This window comes from Cavia porcellus, unplaced genomic scaffold, assembly GCF_034190915.1.
Source record: "Cavia porcellus strain 051 isolate PalLab524CR breed Dunkin Hartley unplaced genomic scaffold, mCavPor4.1 scaffold_17, whole genome shotgun sequence".
NCBI classification, from domain to species: Eukaryota; Metazoa; Chordata; class Mammalia; order Rodentia; family Caviidae; genus Cavia; species Cavia porcellus.
The window spans coordinates 11,120,225-11,144,112 of record NW_026947500.1 but is presented as its reverse complement, the minus strand read 5'-3'; the positions used below and the strand labels follow the sequence as shown (position 1 = coordinate 11,144,112).

General features: G+C 36.0%; 1 protein-coding gene across 1 annotated transcript in view; it reads right to left on the bottom strand.

Moving 5' to 3' along the window:
• Positions 1-15,795: 15,795 nt before the first annotated feature.
• Kcnmb2 (potassium calcium-activated channel subfamily M regulatory beta subunit 2) overlaps positions 15,796-23,888 on the bottom strand; it is a 248,514-nt gene continuing 240,421 nt past the window's right edge. Inside the window, exon 5 of the mRNA XM_063227197.1 lies at positions 15,796-17,493. Within this exon, the coding sequence (XP_063083267.1) occupies positions 17,209-17,493 (285 nt within the window). The 3' untranslated portion in view covers positions 15,796-17,208. The remainder of the gene's footprint in view (positions 17,494-23,888) is intronic.

The following is a 23,888-nucleotide window of genomic DNA, read 5'->3' as shown; positions in this document are numbered from 1 at the left end:
CTTTGACTGATGTGAGAATTTGGAGGATGAGGCCTATGTGGGTATGAGTATGTGTGTGGGTTTAGAAAGAGAAAATTCAATTGGTGACATAATTACCCAAAGGCCACCCAGGCAGAGATGTTCAGAGACAGATAAAGTCAAGAACTTGGGATTTAGGAAACTGGCCACAACTAGATGTACAAATTTGGGAACATTGGACAATAACTGAAGATCTTAAAGACACAGGAGTGGATGGAGTTCTTGACAAAATGGAAAAAATGACTACCCATTAACTTTAGGTGGTCATCTTAACAATCATCTAAGGAATAGCGGAAAGAGATTATTTTCACCATCATTTTGCAAGACAGAGGACCGAAATGTGGAGAGAGGTTGGGGCTTACTCTCCTAGGTGGAGAGGGAGGAGAGCTGGTGCAGGCATGCATCAACTGACTCGATATCCAGTGCTCATTCTATTATAACCCTCAGGCCTCCTAAAATACATTGGCATTGAGTAATTGAAGTTCTCACCAGGAAGACTTTTTAAAAAGAGAAAGTAGAGAACAAGTCAGCATCTCCCAGGATCCACCCACGTTGTAATTCAGGGGGCTGAGCAAGAAAGCAACACATCCTCCTTCTTAGTTAAGTGGCCATGGCACGAGTGAGCAGCGGGTGAGCCAAGAAAAGAACAATCAGCATCTCCCGTGAGCCTACAGGCATGAGGGCTGAGAATCAAACATCCCATCCACCCCCCTCCCTGTTAGCATCTAAGGGCCAGAGGTCTGAGTACCTCCTGGGAGGATGTCCATATGCAATATATCAAATATGGGGAATTTCCTTCTATCTTCTCTTTGAAGGTAAATACTGTTTTCACTGTTTTGCTTTGTTCTGATTAATTGTTTTGCTCTATTCAATATTTTGTTTTGATAGGTTTTATAATGTTCTGTTTTTGGTTTGATTTTCCTATACCTCATTGAATGGACAACTGTTGTGAAGATAACAAGATACACTATGGTATCTGTTGCAGTTATCTCACCATCCTGCTCTGAAGTTCTCTACCAGTTTCACTGCATTGTCTTGATTGGCTTTGTTCTGCTGTATTTGACTACCTTCATAATAAAAAAAAGAGAAAGTATTGTGTATCTTTCCTCTTTATACATATATATAGTAGAAAACTGGCATATGTCAAATCATAATGCATAATGCTCTTTTCTGTAATTCATTTTTGATTCCTGATAATTGGACACATATTCAATATAATAATTGGAGGTGGGCTGAATCTCAATTTTCCACTCTCTGTGTTTGCTTTGCAGGTGAATTCTCAGAGGCACGGCTACTGCTGGGTTGTTTTTCTCAGTCCTTTCATTTCTGCATCACCTGTCAGCCCGCTACTCTCCCTTTTTATTATTTTTGGCCATGTGCTAAGCATTCAATCTAACTCCATAGAACAAAGCTTTAGGCTCTGGTGATTCACATGTATTCAGTGGACACCCTGAATGTTTACAGCAAATCTTCCCAAGGCTCTTCTCTTCCACCTGTTATGACCTGGGGAGAACATTCCCTGAATAGTACTGTTAAGTCATGTCAGCTTACTTTCATCACCTTGGAATGCAGAGAATACAATAATTTTGGGCTAATATTTTAAAGAAAATTTACTTCCTTCTCTTATTTACCCAGAAGATGACACTGACACTGAGAAACGTTGCAGAAAGTCTTGTATGTGACAAGTTCTGACATCTTTTGTTACATGATTTGTGGCATTTTTATTTGTTTAGGAGGGGGAGAGGTGGGAAGCCTGACAATGTCACATATGTATGACAGTCAATGGCATATGACATCCTCTGAGCAGCCACAGTGACAAGTCAAAGAGACTGAAGGGGTGATATGAGCACCCAGAGTGAAAGGGGCTTCCATGTTCTGCCGTGGTTGGCAATTTTTCTTCTCCCCTCTTTAAGCATATGGTAAGTGTTAGTGGGAAAAAAAAGGTCCCTAATTATGGCACAACCCGCTTCTGTGCTGTTTTTCAGCTTTCTGCTGTTTAAACCAACTTCTAGTCAATTATACTAATGTCTGGGTACATTACTAGGCAGAAGAACATTGTCATCCTGTCTCCCTTTCTTTGATCACCACAGTTTGCTTGTTTTAAATTTTAATGGTGATATAAATCAATAATGACTAATTTGTGAGAAGGGAAAGTTTCCAAAACTTCTGTTCTCTACCTTCTCCCACTTTAAGCTGTCTGGAATATAGAGCAGCAACATAATGATTCATTTAGGAAGCAGATGTGCTCTGCCTGGTGAGAAACTTGAATAAGCTATTTATTCCAGTGTGTGTGTGTGTGTGTGTGTGTGTGTGTGTGTGTGTGCTTCTGAAGCACACTGTAGTCCTTTCCCACCACCCTAGGCTTTTTAAGTACCTAAGTAATTTTTGTACTTACAGGAAGTGTTCCATCATAGGGAGAAAATACTGATCATCTCTGGCTACTTTTTCAACTTGGGAGAATTAATGTTTTCAGTGAGGAGACATTTGCCATTTATTGGGTAACTTTCTTCTTTCCATTTTACTGGAAATTGGAGATAGAAACTGAAGGATACTATTTTCAATTCCTAGATTGGTAGCTCATGTTTATGTCCTTGACCTGAACTTAAAATAAATGCCAGGCAACCCCTGAGTGAAAATGCAAGTTTAGATAAGGTGTGTGGCTACAGCCCAGTGTCTTGACTGTTTTCTAGGGAAAATAACCATAGAAACTCAAGTCCAGTCTACAGCACTCTTGAGTGCAGTGTTGGTGTTGTCTACCCTGGTTCAAGCATGTACTGTAACCACTCTGTATCTCGTTGCATCCCTCATTTCTAAGTGCTTCTGGATACCCAAAATTCAGAGAGATCCTTGATTTCTTGGCCTCTCATGCTTCTATTTTTAAGTTTCTGGAACTTTGAGATTCCAGATGAAATTCAACACAAGGATTAAATCTCATCTTGCAAAATTTGTGGTCTCCTTGGAATAACCTGGGAGCATGTGATAATATTTGAAATCACTTTTTCGATTTCCCATGACATATGTCTGCTGACAGTGATGCTTTAAAATCTCCCTGAGACTGACCTTGGATGTGAGATTTTCGTTGGCAGTGCTAAACCTGGGGTGAGACCAAGAAAGCACTATAGAGAGATGAAATGACATAAAAACCTTATTGCTTACAGTGTACCTAAACATCTATTTTTGTCTCCAACTCTTTCGTTTCAATACTAAAAATAATAATCTCTGCCTTTTATGATAAATGATCATAAAACAACTGGTATCATTTCATGAGTGTTTATTATGTGTTAGACATTTGCTGAGCATTTTATATATTATCTCAGTTAATCCTGTGATTTAATGTTACACTATTTTTATCCAGGTGAAAAAACTGATGTATGAGGTAAGTGTATTTCACACAAAATGTCTCAGCTAGTGAGTGGCAGGATCAGGGGTACAACTCAGGCCTGAATGATTCCAACATCAGTGTGCTTAGTCACTTATTTTGAGTACTTTATCCTTTTGGGTATTGTTACACTCTAGGAGTTTAAGACTCTGTCTCCTTTTATAATTTACCTTTCACATATCCTTATAGCCTCATTCTTAGTTTCTGAGATGGTAGATGGCTCCAAGTACAATACTTTGTTGGGAAATTATTGACCCAGACAGACAGCTTCATTCTGGGTTATCTGCTATTTGACTGCCAGCCTTACGAGTGTATAGTAAAACAAAGAGATTTGTAATAGTGGTTTTTCAAGTATTTGGTATTTGGGGATGATCTCCAGGAAACAATGCAGAGAATCCATTAAGTTTGCTTGCTTTTTATTAATAATTCAGCCATTCACTTAAATAAAAATTTTTGAATGTTTCCTATGTGCCAGGATTGTATTGGACTGAGACAGTGGTAGAACCTATGGCACCCATGCTGTAGCGGGCTGTTTGTTATTATTGAGAGTTCTAAAAGGTTTGCCATTACTGGTTTAGGGCATTAAAATATAAAAATGAAACAGAACAAAAATGAATAAAATAAATCTATGCCCTCAAGAATCTTGTAAGGGTGCCAGAGAAATAAACCCAAACTGCAATGTGGATGGATAGGTATTTTGATAGTGAGGTATAATAACATACAGTGTTACCAAAGTCAGATGGGGCCTGGGAATGTCAGATGTGGCCTGGTACAGATGTGGCTGAAGATGAGCGTCCAGGGGACAAATGTAAGCTAGCCAAGGGGAGAGAAGCAAGTTGACAAAAGTGAATCTCCAGTAAAGAAGGTGTTTGCAAAATCTCAGAGATGTAAAAGAATTCGAGCACTGGGGGTAGTCTTTGATTGGAAAGAGTGAGTCAAACAGGTATGGGAATGAAAGTATAAAAGTTACTTGAAGGCTAGTTCATGCCATGATCCAGTCATCCCAACAGGAAAATGTTGCTAGCTTTTCCTGGAGTGGATAAAAGCTGATCTACCATCTCTTGTTGAAACAAAATCTCCTTTGAGCTTGCTTGATACTTGCAAATGACTGGGTTCAACTTACAGATTTTTATCAAACAAGTGGAAATATGGTAATGATTGCATGAAGAAGGCTTTTCATTTTTCCAAGGTTGATGTCCAAGGATCTTGTACTGTACTTTTTATTAGAGATAAAGTAAATTGATGGCTTTATCTGACGTTCTAAAGAGCTCCTGTATTCAAGATCTCCATGAAGCTTTTTTCCGAATTGAGTTTAGTGGTAAATGCAGGCAGTTTCTGCTATTAAAATGCTTCCTTCTTAAAAGATGAGACAGTTGCTGATTTCCACTGTTGGATGATTGGGACATGTGGTGTCTCACTCGCAACCAGAAGAATGTTCTAAACAGGCTTGGATGTTCGCCAAACTAACTTCAGGATTGTTAGTGTTCAAAGATTATTTGTTTAGGATAATGTTTTCAAAGAATCTGGGAGATATAAAAGGGAGAAGCTCTTTATTAGCATTAGCACAAAACCAGTCTGCTATAAGAACTTCGCCTGACCTGGATCCTGGGATTTCTGTTGGCAAATCCCTGGACAGCTGAAATTTCTAGGATGGCTGAAGATAATAATTTTCTAGAGAGGGTTGTAAGTGTGCATTGGCTCTAAGTCTATGACCATCACAAGTATACAAAGGATGGGGTTTTACATTTATTATGAGTCTCCTGTATGAACTCCTAACCTTCTTCTCAGCATTGCTAGATATTAGTTACAGCCCCTGACCACTTTTGGTGGAACACATGCTGTTAATTGTTTCAGAGCAATACTTCTGTCATGCTCAAAGATGGTACCAGAAGGGCTTGTTGTGCTTGCTCACCATGAGGAGAGCTAAGTGTCAGAGTCTGCAGCTGCCTCATAGAGGCTGCTAGAATTTTAATGCAGCAAATAAAAGAGCTAACTAAGATTTGATGAGCCTGACCAGAGGAGGCTGATGAGTTTGGACAGAGCAAATCAAGGGTATCATATAGGTGTGGAAGTAATTGTGGTGTTGTTGATGGTAGGCAAGGTTGCAGGTGGTGAGTAATGCTTCCTGTTGATTTATGTGTGATAATAAATAATATGCCATAGTCCAAAGGAGAACCATTTTCTTAAATGTTATGATGTGGGCAAAAAAATATAAGAGCTAGGGAAAACTGATATCTTCACATGCTCCTGATATTAATTTACTTCAAAATAAGCAGAGAATGGGGACAATTCAGTCTGTGCTAGGCCAAATAAATATGTTAGCTACCAAAGAAAAGACCCTTGTGAAAATTCTCAGTATCTGATCCATAGTAATACTTGTTTAAATTAGATTTTTTTCTCTATCTCCTTTGCATATATAATTTCACTTAGAAATTGTCTGTACATGTCATGGTGATATTTTCAGGAAAGTCCTAAAATTGTTCTTTGAGTGATACGTGCTATTCTATTTCCTTAGAATCTGTGCTGGGGAAAAAAAACGTAGTGTGAGTTTGTTCAAGTGGCTAGAACAAACATTTGCTGTTTTTAATTGCTTAGCACCCTTCCTCTGTCCTTAGACACACATTAGTTTTCTTTAAAGGATTATTTTACTCCCATCTACTGGGACTGAAAAATCGCATGACTGGTGGTCGTCATTCTGAGGCAGGGATGTAATGCTGTGCTACGTAATCTGGGTCTCCCTTGGGCCATATTGGTGAGCCCTGTGTGGGCAGGTGATACAGGTAGATCTGGCTTTTTTGAGGTCTGATTTTAATACTGCAATTTACTCTTGTGACTGAGTCATAGATATTTTGTGAACATGTAGCTAGGGATCATCTTTGCTGATATGTGAGAATTAAGAATGTAACCAAGGGAAGGACAAAAGAAAGAGGGGTTGCAGAGGGAAATTTGTAAAGAGAAATTGTGCCTTTTACTTAAAAAAAAACCTAAAGAAATTCCTGGTACTGCTAACAGTAAATGAAAATATGTAAGAAGACTTTAAGAATTCTTTGTGGTCCTGATATGCAATATTGGTAACAAGTCATAACCTTGCAAGAGCGTGTAGATTAAATGTCTTAAGGTTAAAGAACAGATCTAGAGGCTCTAATTAAGTGAATATATTGTTTGAAAGAACAACTGCTCTTTCTACCTGAATGAAACACTCAGTCTCAACTAGATTGCACAGATAGACGTTTTCTTTCAATTCTTTTTTTTTTTTTCTTGTCTTTTTCAGACAGGGTTTCATTATGTAGTTGGGACTGCCCTTGAACTTACTTTGTACCCCTGGCTGGCCTCAAACTGGAAACAATCCTCCTGCCTTTCTCCTGAGTGCTGGGACTACAGGTGTGCACCACCACACTTGACTCTTCCAAATCTTTTGTGAGGCACTGAAGAATGTTACATTAGCCATGGTAAACACAAGACAGTTGTAGCAACATTTTTTAGGAGCACAGCTATGCTCTTCAGTTATCTTACTCCCACTGTCATAAAGTTGAATCAGAATATAGAGTAGAACTTCAGACAATGCTACCTGTCAGAGGCCAACTTGTTCTTGAGACATAGTATAGGGTTGAGCTTCACATAAACACCAGGCTTAGCTGTCTCATCAATTTAATGCATTCATGAACATTAGGTTCCAATGCATATATCTTGATTTAAAAATTTTTTTGATACTGTGCATTGGACTCACAACCTTGTGCTTGCCAGGCAGGCAGGTGGTGATTTAAATTTGATGTCATTTATGCTATCTTCATAAATTTTTCTTTATTTCTATAATTCTGCTGAAAGGTTATTTTTCCATTGTCTTATATTCCAAACAAAGGAAAGCTCTTTTTCTCTCCTATTTTTTGCCCAATAAATAACACTGACAAAGTAAGTCAGTGATAGGAGTGTTGATTTTATTTTGTACAAATTTTGCTGTTAGGTATTATAGGGATGGAGATGGAGTTTCACTTGTTGTCAAGAAAGCTTTCTAGCCCTAAGTGCTGACCTGGCTCAGCAATGACAGGATTCAGGTAGAAACTCTTATGGTTTGGATGGACGTCTCCCAAAGCCCATATCTGAAGATCTGGTCTCTAGAGTGGTGATACTGGAGGTATGACAGCCCTTTTAGAGGTAGGGCCGAGTGGGGAGTCCTTAAGTGATGGGGAACTTGAAGACTCCCTGAAGTAGACCGTGAGACCATAGTCCAATTTTTTCTGTTTACTGATCCAGTGTGACAACTTGATTTCACATGTACTTCTGCCATTGTCACTCACTGTTCTTACAGAGACCCAAAGTATTGAGGTCACTAATCTTGAACCTATAAGAATAAGAGCTAAATAATGCTTATTAAAAAAACCTAGCTCAGATATTTCATCATAGTAACTATTACAATGCCCTTATTACTAGACAGGGCTATTAAAGATATTATAGAAAGGATTTAGGTATTGGTGTGAGTTTTAGGTAAAATGATATTTTAGACTCATTCTAAATCCAAGAGACTATATATTTCTAGTATCTAGCCCAATACCATTAATACCCTTTGCACATGTTACTATTATTAGTTACAATTACCATTTTGTATCTATTTTATATTATATACAGTGTTAGGTATTTTACAAATATATCTCGATTATGTCTCACATCAACTTTCTATAGATATCCCCACTCATGTGGATTAGAAACTATTATTTTAAATTTGTGTTGTCTCAGCCTTTGTGGCAGATTATAAACTCATTCCTAGTATAGAAGGCAGTGTTAGGTACTTTGTGTTATTCTTTACAGTTGCTATAACTATAAAGGAATGGAGAAGATTCAATTCAGAAATTGTCTGTTCAGAAGAAGGAAGATGGCATAGTGGTGATCACTAGCAAAATTCAGCCTCTCCAAGATCCAGAATCCAGACACTGGAAAGGAACTTGTTGAAAAAAATAAGAGAAACAGATCACCAAGAATGAGGAAGATGCTAACAGGAAAAATAATAAGCTACAAAGAAGTTGGGAAGGTGGTCTATAGTGCAGAGAAAAGAGCAAACCATTTGGGTTTTCTCCTAGTGGATGTAGAGGGGAACGTGGCTCCCCAGAAGCAAGGTAAATTCTCAAGGATATGAGACCCAAGGAGAAATAGCAGAGGAGCCCACATCTGTTGTGAACTGCAAAAACAGTGTGGAGTTTGCTTTAAGGGAACTCCTTTCACTCAGCAGGCCACAGCTTGAGAGGAATTCTAGGGCAAGTGCACACCACATCACTACAGAGTGCTTGATCAGGCTGCATTTCAGGAAGAGGTTAATTATTTAAACATTGGATTTAGACAACTGATAAATCACTTCACTTCAGGGCTCCAAGTGTGACCTTCCCAGGGTGACCTGGTGAGAGCCATGGAAGACAGTTGCAGACTGGACTTGGTATAGAAAGAAATCCCCTGAGAAGTTTCAACTCCACTCAGGAAGAACACTGGCCCTGCCGCTTGTGGTGAGAAACCAGACCTTGTTTGAGTTGCGCTCACAAACAACTGGGTGTGAAAGCGCCTGATGGTGTTAAGTACTTCAACTCTGATGCCACTGCCTACATCCAGTCCAGTACAGATCTGAGACCTGATTGCCTTCCCTGCTCACCAGTGTGAACAAGGACATGTCTCAGTGTGGACAATTGTTATGGCCTGGGTTAAACACGGGGTCTCTGGAATATGGGACACACCTCAAAAACCCATAGGCCATAAGTCTAGGAAGGTGAAACTAGACTCACTGGACTCCGAAGCCATGGGTCCTGGAAGGAAATTACTCATTCAAAACTACAGAGAACTTTTTTTTCTATTTTTGGGATGATTTGTGTCCTTACTCCTTTTTCTATTTCCCTTTAATTTTTTCTATTTTCTATTTTCCATGTTATTTTTCTCTTGTTTTTATCTTCTATATTTTTTGCTATTATGTGTATCTAATTCAACAACCATTTCTTTACTCCTTAATAGGATCCCTTTCCTCACTTTTCTCTCCTTTCCCTTCTTCCATTCTTTACATTTTCAAAATTTCCCTTTTGCATTCTCACATTCCCAACTCCATATTCTTTAATAGTATAATCTGTAAGATTAACTAATCTTTAGATAGTTAACTGTGTCGTTACTGCTGGAATTCTTTTCTATCATTAGTAGAGGTATAGTTGATACAATTAGTAGATTTTTGCAGTATGTCAATATTTGGTTTGTCTTAGTGTTTTTACTATAATTACAGAGTTATTTTCTAAGGCTAGAGTTGGCACATTTTTGGTTCTTACAAGTCAGTATCCAACTTGTCTTTGATGATATTATTGTTATAGATTTACTTAATGTTGTCAGGGTTGCATAACTGTTGCTATTAATATGTTTTCTCTGTATAGCAATATTTGGATTACCTTGGTCACATTAACAATTCTGTGGTCCATTCCCAAAGAACTGGGTGCTGGGTCAATTATACTGCACCATACCTTCCCAAATTAACAAGAGGTAATCAGACTTGAGGCTGGAGGAAAGGATTATAGCTGGCTGTTTCCTGAGCACAACATTGCAAAGCAGACTAAGTAAAGAAATCCCTAGCAACAGTCTTTTTACTGTAAGTAATCACAAATCGAAGCACAAAACAAAACAATAAAAACATTAGAATACAAGGCAAAAAAATGCTGCTCCACACTACCAATTCCTCCAAAACTGATCCATGAGGCATCAAGAGGAAGGAAAACAAAAGCCATATAGACAAATTATCTGAAAAGACAACTGAGGAGATTAAAAAACAGATCTGTAAGGTGCTTGGCAGGCTCATGGAAGCTATAACTAGATGATGGGTATAGTAAACAAAATGATCAAGGAGCTTAGAGAAGACACTGATAAAAACCTAATGAGCTAAACAAAATGATTCAAAACATGAATGACCAGCTTGAATGATCATGAATGACTAGCAAAGAATTAGAGTCCTTGAAAAGTAATTCAGACATATAAGCTTAAATAGTGCATGGTTTCTCTGATATGAAAAACTCAATATACTGTATATATAATGACAGTATATATAAAATATATTGTAAATATAAAATAAAAGAAAGACAATAGAAAAAAGAGAAGAAAAAAGAATTGTAATCCAGTGTAGACAATGTGTCTAAAACTTCACTTTGGCTTAGTACAATTGTCTTATGTATTTTATAAATTCATTGGCATATTAGTCTGGTTTTCAATTTGTATATATCATAAGTAACTCTATAATATCTTATAAGTAAATGAATCTGATGCTGGAAAAATAAAAGCAGGACTGGTAGGTGGGAGGGGGAGAGGAAGAACAGAACTGAAATGTGTGATATACATATACCAGTATCCTACAGTGAATGTAATCATTATATACTACAACATATACTAATAAAAGTCAGGAAAAGGAAGGAAGGAAGGAAGGAAGGAAGGAAGGAACAAGAGGTTCTAAACAGAAACCCAAGAGATTAAAAATTACATTGAAAGTTTGGGCAGCAGAAGTGTCCAATGTGAGGACAAAAACATCATAATTAGAATATAAGGATGCATCCAGAGTAAAATGGAGCTATCTTAAAAACAAGAGAGCAGGAAAAATGGATCCAACAGTTGCTAGATGATGCAAACAAGACTCACCTATGGTTAACTGAAATAAGTGAAATCACAAAAGATAGCATAAAGCGCATAAAAAACTTGTTTACAGAAATGATAGCAGAAGAATATCCAAATATTTATGGAGAATTCAGAATAAATGAATAGATTCATAGATACAAATGAACTAACAAAGCCGAACCAAGAGACATATATACTTTGAATGATCCAATATCAGTTAATAAAATAGAAGAAATAATAAAGAAGACTACCACTAAGAAAAGCCCAGACCCTGATGGATTCACTGCTGAAGTCTGTAAGACTTTAGAGAAATCAAATGGCAATACTCCTCAGACTCTTTAATGAAATTGAAAAGGAGTACGCACAAGTTTAATCTTGGAAGTTAGAATTACCCTGATTCCAAACTAATAAAGGACTCAACTAAAAAAGAGAGGTATATGCCAATCTCTGTAATGAACATAGATGTAAAAATACTCAGTAAGATTCTGGGAAACAGGATATATAACAGATCATCAAAAAGATCATACATCCTGACCAAGTAGGATTCATCCAGAGATGCAAAGATGGATTGGCATTACAAATGAAGAAATGTAATGTATCACATAAATAGATGCAAGGACAAGAATCACATGATTACCTCAATAGACATAGAAATAGCCTTTGACAAAATTCAACATACATTCATGGTAACCTTGAAGAAAATAGGTGTAGAAGGACCTTAACTCAGTCTGATAAAGGTCACTTATGACAAACCAGTGGCCAACAACTTATTAAATGGGGAAAAACTAAAAGTTTTCCTTCAAGTCTCAGGAATATGACAAAGATGGCTCTCTAACACTATTATTTTGCAATATATGTCTTGAAATATTAATTAGAGAAATTTGCTGAGAGACTAAAAAATACATAAAAGGAAGAGCTATAGGAAAAGAAGAAGTCAAATTATCATTTTTACCAGATTACAAGATCCTCTATGTAGGAGACCTAAGAAATTCCACCAAAAGACCAGAATTAATAACAAATTCAGTAGTGTAGCAGAATATGAAGTCAACACACAAAAATCAGTAGTATCATGTAGGCTAATAATAAACTCAGAGAAAGAAATAAGGGTAACAATATCTTTCACAGGAACATTAAGCAAAATTAAATACTTAGGAATTAATCTAACCAAGGAATTGAAAGACTTTTAGAAGAAAAACTACAGAATTCTGAAAAAAGATCAAATAGGATACCAGGTAGTATAAAGATACTGTTGCTTTATAGACAATAAATATAGACAAAATGGCCATACTTCCAAAACTGGTATACAGATTTAATTCAAGCCCAATCAAAATACGAATAACATTTCTCAGAGGACTGGAGGAAATAATCCTAAAATTTGTATGGTGCCAAAAGAGACCTAGAATAGCAAAAGCAATTCTGATCCAAAGGAGCAAGGAAGGAGGCATCACAATTCCAGTATATCACAAACCTGCAGTGATAAAAACAACAGGGCAAAAAACAAGCAAACAAACAAACACTAAGCCAAACCAAACCAAGGCAAAAAAAAAAAAAAAAAAAAAAAAAAAAAAAAAAAAAAAAAAAAGACCTACCGTGGAAAAGTATCCTCTTTAACAACTGGTGCTGAGAAAGTGGTTGTCCACATGCATAAGACTGACTCTAGATCTATAGATCTCATCAGGTACTGAAGTTAGATCTATATATTAAAACAGCAACAGTCTGCTAGAAAATAAAATAAATAAAATGTAGGAAGGCAAAGACTTTCAGAACAGAACTCCACCTGCACAACAGATAACACAGAGAGTTAATAAATGGGATCAGATCAAATTAAAAAGCTTCTTACCACAAGGTAAATAATGTACAGAGCGAAGAGGTAAGCTACACAAAGTGAAAATTCTTTTGCCTGCTACACCTCAGACAAAGGACTAATATCTAGAATATATACTCAAAAATATTAGACTCTTCAAAATACAAGATCCAATAAAAATGGGCAACTGAAATGAACAGACACTTCTCAGAAGAAGAAATACAAACCACCAATAAATAAAGGACGAAATGCTTGACATCTTTTGCCATAAGAGAAATGCAAGTTAAAACAACACTGAGATATTATCTTACTCCAGAAAGACCATCATCAAGAAATCAGAAAACAATACGTGCTGGTGAAGCTGAGGGGGAAAAGGAACCTGTCTACATTTTTGGTGGGAATATAAGCCCATGTAAATATTATGGAACTCAATGTGTAGATGCCTCAAAAAACTAAAACAAGAAATTTTATTTGACCCAGTTATTCCCTTTCTAGATATCTTCCTGAATGATTTAAAACATGTTACAGTGATACATACATACTCATTTGTATAGCAACACAATTCATAATAGCTAAATCTTGCAAGTGACTGATATGCCCATCAGCAGAAAAGTGAGTAAATAAAATGTGGTAACTTTATACACGGGAGCACTACTCTGCCTCAAGGAAAGATAAACAAGTCATTTGCAGGAAAACAAGTGCACCTCGAGACCATGATGTCAATTAGTCAGATACACTAACTTAAATATCATATTGTTTCTTTAAAAGAGAAAGTAAAAATGTAAATAAAGAGCAAAATAAAAGATAGATAATAGGAAATAGCCAGATAGATCCTTTGTATGTGAGAAGGGGTTGAGGTAGAGAAAAGGGAAGGGGGAAAGGGGATTAAAATAAAGGATTAAGATGTATTATATACATGTACAAACTCCCCATGAGGAATGTGATCATCATGTGCGGCAAATGTGTAGTAACAAAAATAAATAAATTAAAAAATGGACAAAAAGTAAATAAAATACTCTTGCTGAAATAAATTAGTATAACCATGCCAAAGTTAAAAAATAAAAAGAAATAATCTGGTCAGTCCTGCTACATATGTCATGGTTACAGGAGAATTCTGAACTTATTCCCTTGGGTCAAAGTTCCTGTGTGATGTGTACAGTGGAGTGGTTGCTGTGGGGACTGTGAGGTTATTCTGGTGGTGTTCCCTTACAAGGGGAGAAGAAAAAATAGAAGTTGAGAAGGAGCAGTATTTCAACATTTACCTATTAATGTCAATAAAATGATTGCAGTGAAAGATACTTTACACACAGGAATGTGGTCAGAGATTTATAGCTCAACATACTGAAAATAATATTTGTTTTATAAATGCTATCAGTGACTATTTTGGGAGCATTCAGAGCAACGAGAAAAGAGTCACATGCTGCAATTCTAAATGTCACATGGTCTACATAAGAGGTGTTTTATGATTGCTTACACATAATCAGCAGCTGGTGCTTTGCCAGTATTTTTCTACAGAATTGTATCTTTTTATTATAGCCATTTGCAAACAGTCATTGGTGCATTTATCACTTCTGGGTTTAATGCAATTGCAACTCAGGGAATCTGAAATCAATAAAGTTTTAGATGGGATGTGTCAATTGGATAATGAAAGTGATTTGGAAGCAAAGACATTAATAACATTTGGGGAAATCACTTTAATTGAGTAATGTGGAGACTCAGAACTCTACTTTTGGCAGATGTAAAAAAGTCTTGGTACTTAAAGAGGCAAGTGACTTATTAGAAATATTATGTGGGAGTTTTTAATCCATAGGTTATTATACACAGATTCGCTTTGCGAATCAGACCCTGCTCTGAAGTCTGCAGAACAGCATTCTATACATGTAACACGGTGTGCTAATGTTAAAAGGGTACCTTGGAAGTCAGCTGGCCTTGCTGCCTAATTTCATAGCCAAAAAGGACTGAGGCTTAATCACCCAGTCCTTGTATCTTGAGCAGTCTTCTAATTCAGTGCTCTTTTTCATCCTTAAAATCCTCCACACCTCAGATGCGCCCCATGTAAAAGACCCCAATGGCTATTATAAAGGGAAAATCGTAGGATGAGTCTTCCCGGCTTTGACCATCTCAGTGTCTGTGTAACTTGGGTGAAGTGATTTAACATCGCTGAGCTTCAACATTATCATCTGTACGATCAGATAACAGTAATACTCCCTTCAGTAGTGTCCTAAAGGTTAAATTAAGCTAGTAGTGGCCTATGCCTATAATCCCAGCATTCAGGGAGGCTGAAGCAAGAGTATTGTGAGTTTCAGGCTCGCCTGGACAACTTAGTAAGACTTTATCTCAAAATAAATAATAAAAGGGCTAGAGATGTAACTCAGTGGTAGGGCAGTCTTAAGTGTGACTCTCAGCATTTAAAACATTATTAGTAGTCACAGGTCTTTCTACTTTAATATTGCACATTTAATTGTATACATACCTATGTTACCTAAAGGGGCTATTGTTATACTGAGATTTAAGAAGGTACTGGTTAATATTGTTTTGCTGTAATTATTTTGAGAGTTCTATGTTATATCTAAAATATTAGTTGAGAATTTTTAAATAAAAACCCAAAATAAAATAAAAAACACATCTAATAATTTTACTAATTTCACTCACACATATCAACCTTGGATCACTCAAAGGGAAGCTCCAGGAATGTTAAAGATGACAAAATTTCAGCAAAATGGCCTCCAAAGATTTCTTTACCATCTTTACAATTATACTTTTAAGGTAGAGCAGAATGAAGAGTTTACCAAATGTTTACCACATTGTGTGTATGTGTTTGATGTAAAAAGTAACTTTATATATAATTTTTTAAAATGCCTCTGAAGGTACTACATTATACATTTTTTGGACTATCATGGATTTGTCAGTTTGTAATGCAAGAAGTATTCATATCATGTGATTTAATGGATTTTTAGAAAAAATTTTAATTACACATTTCAAGTTCTGGTTACACCCTAGGGATTTATTTGCTTATGAAAAGTCAAACTATGAATTACAATATTGCAGAATAATTTCCACTTCAGCAGATTAGTTTTACCATTCAGTCCACAAGTGATTTGTAAAATTTTGCAATGCCTAAAAAATTTTGATACTACATTACAAAAAGTTACTTAAATATTGATGAGAAAGATAGATGTTTGTCTTCTCTTTTCATATTGATATTAAATAAAAGATGAAATGTTTTTATTTAAAACCAATCCCTCATTCCCTCCCTCCCAAATATAATAAGTAAATAGCAATGCGAAGAAAGGCTCCCTTTAAATCTGTTGTTCAGTCCAAATGTATGTTAGGAAAAAAGTCTATTTTGTGTATAAAATATAGCAACAAAAAAGGGAGTTATAAATAGAAAAATAAAACATGTAGAGGAGACAAATATTCTGTGTACGTAGCTTTAAAATCCCAACAGGGAACACTTGTCAAAAGAGAGACTAGACATTCATTAACTTCCAAAGAACAACATTTCAATGTGTTAATTTGCCACAGTAGATTTTACCTACTGAAACTACCTCACTAGTCTTTACCAGCAAGTAGCAGTTTAATTGAGATGAGATAAGGATTTTCACTCAAACATGTTAGTTGCACAGACTTTCCTGGATTGTAATGGAGCACCTACCAACACTCAGTCAGTTCACAGGTAATGAAACTCCTTGTCAATATTACTCTTTCACACAGTAGCAAGGTCTTAAATGAAAAAGGGCTCTGTTCATTTTCTGTTGAAATCATAGAGAGATTGTATCACTGACTAAGGAAAACAGCTTCTTTCTTGGAAATTAGCTAAAAAACCTAAAGCTGTGAGTAAAAAACAATGAAAGAAAAGTTGCTTTCTTCTCCCTCCTTTATAAGTGTTATATGGTAAAAATATAGGAAAATGCTGAACACCCTTTATGTAGGAAATCTGGTCCCTTAACTTGCTACAGGGCTCCATTTAAAATAAATGAAAAAATAGTTTTGGCTATAGCTTCAGTAAACAATAAATGATAAGAAATCCTATATTCAGAAGATCTGATGACTCACATCACAGACTTTATCACATTGAAATTGTCTACATTCCTCCACAAAGCTTGGCAAATGAAGAACTGAGCCCTGTTTTGGCGGAAGTCGAGAGGGACATACTAGTTCCATTATCAAAACAAAGTTATGAAAACTACCAATTAACACAAAACAGTATTTCTTCTCCTGAATAATAACGACATCATGTTTGCATATAGGACAGCTTTTGCATTATTGCTCTACATGTAATAATATATTAAGGGACTCATAACAGACTGCACATTACAAACTTAAGGTTCTTTGGTGAAGAATGAAAGAAAACAGTATTTGAACTTGAAAGAAAACTATTTTATCCCTTTTGCTTTTATCTATTAATCCGTTGGATCCTCTCACAGAGCAGGGAGAGGTACTGTGTGAGTTTCACCATGGCAACAATCACCACGCCCCCGGCCATCATACAGGTTGGCCAGAAGAGTGAATGGAACAGCACGTTGGAACTGTAGAGTTTGGTGAGGATGACGCTCTTCTGGTTTCCTTCCGGGTCAGAATAGCAGGCGAAATGCTGGTACTTCCTGAAGTTTTCCATGACGACATTCACCAGGGACATGGATTCTTCAAAGTTTTTTCCACATTTAGGTATATAGGAGCACTGTGGAGAATGAGACACATCGTCACCAAAAGATGCTATGTGTGTGTGTGTGTGTGTGTGTGTGTGTGTGACAGAGGAGAGCTTGGTTTTATCTGAAAAATCTTGCTGTAGTTATACTTTTTATGCTCAAACTGGTGCTTTTATAAACCCTAAATTATCACACATTGATTAATATAATGCTTTATTGCATCTGACCAAGATGTTCTTTGATAATTCATTTATACATTATTTAATTATTGACTAAAGTCAAACTATGATTAATATGTTAACTAGCTTGATTTATTCATGCCATATTGCATATATTTAAAAAAGTAAATGACTCCCAGTAGATAAGTGTGGTGGGTTTTAATTATTCCTTTTGGAATGTGTTTCTCCATTTTACTAATTTAAAAGTGATCTCTGAGGAGTTGAAATTTCCTTGGTCTATAAATGTAAACAAGACTGATAACAGTGTGAACTCTTCTCATCTTTTGTTCAGAATCTGAATACAATCTGTTTCTATCATATCAAAAGTTACCACATTACGCCAGTATTAAAGGCAGTGTACTCTTTTTTTTTTTTTTTTTTGGCTTGACTTCATTTTGTTTAGCCAAGTCACTGTGATTATCTTGTCATTGTCATTAAAAAACAAAAACAAAGACAAAAAAGCAACACCTACACCTCTGATGAACTACTGAAAAAGGAATCTTGGAAAGTGTAGGAATACTGAACAAATAGCCCATGATGAGTGAGCCATATTAATTTAGTTTGCTAAAGTAGCTTTTCTCATAAGCCCGAGAGAAACAAAACAGGACCAAATCATTGTTCTTCATTTAGTACTAACCTGAGAATTTACCAGTCTTTCCACCTCTCTTATGTTTTTTTTTTTTTTGCTCTCTTCTATATCACTCCTTTTCTCTCTGCCCACTTCTATCCTTTGATTCTTTACTACTGTTACGTCTCTTCTTTCCTTCTCACCTTTCTTCCAATGCCCCACCTCCACCAGTTTTCCCTTTGTATCTCTGTCCCTCTTCCTGTCCTCCGTTCCCATTCTCATTCCCGTTCTCTTCATCTCTTCTCTGGATACAGCTGGAATTAAAATAACTTCCTTGTAGCTTTTCTTTTTTGCTATATAATTAGATTTATTATAACATATTTTACTAATTTAAAAGTGATCTCTGAAGAGTTCAAGACTGATGTAACAATGAATGTAATTATTAAAGTTGGTGATATGTGGATCCCTGGTTAACACTTCTCTTTACAGTGAGTGCCTCTCCTCAGCAGAAGAAAAAGATTCCTTACTCCTTCTATATATGTTATCAAATTATTACTTGCACTAACTTACCTGAATTAAAGTGGTTTCTATGGGATCGCTGTCAAACTATAGACCTTTATTATGAGAACTATGGCTCCTCTTCAGAACACTATTATTTCAGTTGGAAAATCATCATAATAAGTGGATTTGAAAAATAATCCACATATCATTGCCACTTACTAATTGAAAAGTTGTGATGATATATTTATATCAATAACCTCTAACATGTGACTGGTATCCTTAGTTTGTGCAGTGAACGATTTACCAGATTATATGCAGAGATACAGATGAGGTGGGCTATGAGTAAATTCTGAGGTTCACTGCTATGAGATTTGAGGTAGGATTTGAAATTTCAGAAAAAAATTAAACCTCTAGATTATACAGGAAGAAAATATGGATGAAATGAAATGTTTCAGCTAAAAGTATATTTGGAGTACTCTTTCTTCTGACTTTATTAGTGGGTACACAGATACTTTACTGAGCTGTAATTAATGGGTTGTTTGACTATTATCAGTAGGAAATTTCTTTGATTAGTTAAGTAATGCATGCTGGCATTATAAACCCTGCTTTAGTGATGTTCTTATAGCAAGTCCCGGTTGACACTTTGAAATGTAAGCATCTAAGAAGAAACATGAACATATTCATAAATGTCAGTGTAGCAGAGTATTGGAATGGGCAAAGCACTAAGGGTCTAAAAACATCTTTAGGAAGCCAAAATTTCACAATGAGTTATAACCTAGTACAACAATTGGACCGTGACTGCCAAAAGCAAATTTTCCATCAAATTTTTCAGTCATCTTGGATGACTCTAGAACAGGAAGCTATATGACAGTTATAAGGGTACCTTCTGTCAGTCCTTTTATGTGTCTTTAACATTTTAAAATTGGTTTTTTGAAGCAAAACAGTAAGAAAAAATAAATAGTGGAAAAACCATTTATGGCTGAATTCAAACAAAGCCAATTTAGATTATAAATGCTCAGGTATATTTTTGTGCCAAGATAGTTTATAGTAGTAGTTTCAGTGGTCAACAGTGCTAAGTTATTGAAATGATCTCAATAAAAATGTCATTCCATTAAATATGAAGTTTTTCCCTTTGCTTATGTGCTTGCGAATTGATTTGGCTTAAATTTGTTTTTAAAGAAACATTTTGTCAGCCAAATGGTAATAATTCTATCACTAGGTAATACTCTTCCAAATAAAACAAGATATAAACTACATTTGAGACTAGATAACATGGCTGTAATACAGGAGCTGATTATTAAAGTTTAAAGTCATTAGGGGCTGATGTGCATGCATTTGGGGTGGCCAGATGGGACATGTTACAAACAAGACAGGTCTTGGGCCCTCAGGGCCAGTGGCATATGTAGGAACAACAGGCGGAAGCTGCTGAGAAAGGATGGTTTGCCCTAGTGCTTTAACCCTTCCTAACATTTCCAGGTGTCGCACGTTAACATGCACATACAAACCGGCTCCTGCTTGACTGTTATGCCCCTGAAAATTCTGCCATATGTTAATTAGTATTGATGACTCCTTTTGAGATAATGAACATATGAGGTAGAATTAAAGGCTCCTAACTTATGTTCAGGAAATCTGGTTAATGTGTTACTGTAGGCAGGTTATGTGACTCTCAAAACCAGTTCCACCTGTATTTGGATTAGAGACTTCCTAGAAAATTTATGTCAGGGTTACAAGAAGAATATTCACAAAACATCAATAAATTTTTATAAACACATTTTCCTCCTGCAGTTTTCCATTTGTCCACATGATCTTCTGAAATCATCAATAAAGTGCCACATACTTAATTATAAATTTCCTATGGAGGGCAAAATTAGCAGCTATGTGGTTTTCACAGGGAAGAACTGTCCATGGTTCTTGTCTTATATTTCTCCCTTTCTGGCCTAAGAGATTTGATTATGCTAAATTCTTCCCCCCCCCAGGTGCATGAATCCAATGATTATGCTAAATTCTACATTAGGATCCTGTATCTGGTTGTTTGGCTCAAACTAAAGCCATATGTGTATTCTTGAGGCTAATGTGAATTTGGAGTAAAGATTTAGTTATCTTGCGATTTCAGCATATGTTTGGAAAATAATTTTATGAGGTTGATGTAGAATATATTATACAATGTTTTTCAACCTTTCAAACATTCAAATGACATTTTGCTATGTAATGTACACCCAGTAGGAAAAATGTAATGTACAAGAAAAGATAAAGATCTCAACATTTTCTTTCTTTCTTTTTTTTGGTACCAGGGATCAAACTCACGACCTCACACTTACCAGGCAGGTGCTTACGTCACTGACCTAAATTGCCAGCCCTCGAGATCTCAGCAATTTTAGAGTATTCATTTTTTAGTAGGAGGTTTGAAAATATTTGACTTTTAGACTGTGAATGATATGTAACTGAAAAGAATATATTAGTAATTGTTTTCTATACATAATAAACTTAAGTATTGACTAAAGTATGTTACTATTTTTATTGTGGCTGTAGGTAACTTTTTCTTTTGTGCCTTAACATAGAAATGTAGACGCCTCCCCAAACTTTAAGGTAGACATTCAGTATCTTTCTTCTTAATCTTGATTTTTTTAGTAAATCTTAACTTTCCCCCCAATCTCTTCAATACTTTACAGAAGACAGAAGCTTCTCTTTAGATAGAAAGCCACACAATGGTCCCAATGGTCCCATTTCTCAGCTCTGAGAAACTCAGGTCCTCAATGTCTGCTGATGGTCTTTCCCTTATATGGTAATGAAGACCTAGTAATTACATTTTTTTCTCTAACTCTTTAAAACATGTCTAAAAATTTCCTTTTCTTAGGCTTACTTCCTGGATTGTTTATACTGGCAGAGTTATTTTTCTTCTCACCCTGGGCAGAAGTTTTGAGTGACTGCCTGCTGGGATTTCCACAGACATGCTTCAGTGGTCATGTGTGAAGCCAGGTGACAGGCCTTCACCCTGCAGCAGGAGATGCAGGTGCGTGGGACAGCTGTGGGAGCACACACGGCTGGGTAACCTGCCAGCCTCCTTTCTCTTGTGATGGCAGGAAGAGGGCTCCCAATTTCTCAGAATTCCCTCCAGGGAGGGGTTTGTTCTTCAGTTGTTTTTTAAAATTTTTATAAAATGGAAATATTTTATTTCAAAAAGCAGTTAAAAGTTAAATAAAATCCAAATACTATTTGTTGAATGCAGATAAATATTATGCCAATGTGCCAGGTGATATGCACAGACATGTCAAAAACATAACAAAAGATAATCTGAGAGAAACACAGAGTACAAAATAAGGGTGAGGTGATGAGATGGGTCAGAAATATGTCAAAGGCTTTTAAAGTAAAAGACAGTCTTAGTAAAGACTGTATCATCATTGAGATTGATCACAAATGTCCTCTAAAAACTTAGTACCCAGGACATTCTAATTCACAATGTCTCTGAGTTAAATAAATAAAATGCTCATTTGGAATACATATTCTTAGTTCCAAAGTGAGTGGAATTTTTTCTAGTGTACCTAAAGAATTTTATGCACACACTTATTAATTATATCAATGTACCATTTTTATGGTAGAGAGAAAGATGTAATTCCACTATTCAAACATTATGGTAGCCTTGATTTACTCTAACTTATAAGTATATTTTTATCTGTAGAGCTTTTTGTACTTTAGTGATGGATGCAGGAATTGAGAGAGAAAATTAAGACTTAATTTTCTTTCCCTTTCTCAGACATACTCCTCTTTATTATTGTTTTAGTTTACTCCTCTAGTGTTGGTCTTATTTGGCAACAAGGGCTGTTTAAAGTGTTGGGTAGAGAAAAGGTAAATAGAATCCATGCCTGGCTCTGCATGGCCATTTCTTTCAATATTGAGACAAAGTTCCTCCCTGAGAGAGGTTTTTCTTTGCCTGTGTTTACCCAAAGCTCTTACATCTGTTATGACATTTTCTGCTTGTTTTGAAGTAGAGAAGACGCTTAAAAGATCCAGAGAATTCACTAATGAGATAAAAGCATCTAAGTTGTAAGATTAGTCAACACTCAGGATAGCCTAGACCGTGGGGCTTCCGGGTCCACGCCATATCCCATTTGCCCCAGAGTGAGTCAGACTCTAATTTGACTTTGGTGCTTTGCCATGGTCCTCTTTCTTGACATTGAGATGGCAAAGGGTTTTTCCCCCTGAATTTCTTCTCAATGCTCAGGAGCATTAATGTTTATGTGAGCTTCTTTCAGTCATTTTCTTCCTTTCATTTCATCTCAGTGGTTCCACATTTGTTTTTGGTGGGGACTGACCAGTTTTGGCAATCATACAGACAAACTCTGAATCTGGGGTCATAGGAAGGTTCAGCAAATATCTGATAAAATGTCAAAATTTAAGGTGCTAATTATGGGAATGCCCACTATCAAACATCAGGGCATGTTTCCTAACCCTCTTCTGGCCCATTTTAGAGTGAGCTTCTATCTGCTTTTTTATCTACTCTTGGTAAACTAGTGCTGAATACACAATCCTAACTTTACCTGGAATCTACAGAATTATCAAACCATAAATTTATTCCTTTCTGTTGATCCTAGTAACCTCTTGGAATGTGATAGAATGATGTAGATTCTGCTCATCAAAATATACCAATAAATGATGTATATTTTGATTTTTCAGATCTGTCACCTTTGCCTTTTCAAGAGGGTATGATGAGATTATTCTCATTAGAAGTCACCATGGATTTTAATTCAGATCTAGTTAGTTGGTGATTTCAAAATTAGGGAATACTATTTTCTGAGTTAGGATTAGTAATTATAAAGTAAGGGATATTACTACTGCCTAATGTGACATTGCTGCTTCAATTAAATAAGTTAGTTCTTGTATAATATTTAGTATTATATAGCATCTGTTATATTTAGCTCTTGATAAAATTTGGCTATTAATTTAGGAGTATGATTAAATAGAATTGTTTTAAAATATATTTTTAAATGAAATTCTTTTAAAATAAGGTTTTAGCATAGAACTGAGCAGATAGCACATAGTAGGCAGTTAAAAATTCTAGGTCTCTCTTATTTTTCCATTTAGATTCATTATTTTCTTTTCTGCCAGTGCTGTGCAGAGGAACTTATGAGCTTTGCATAGAATC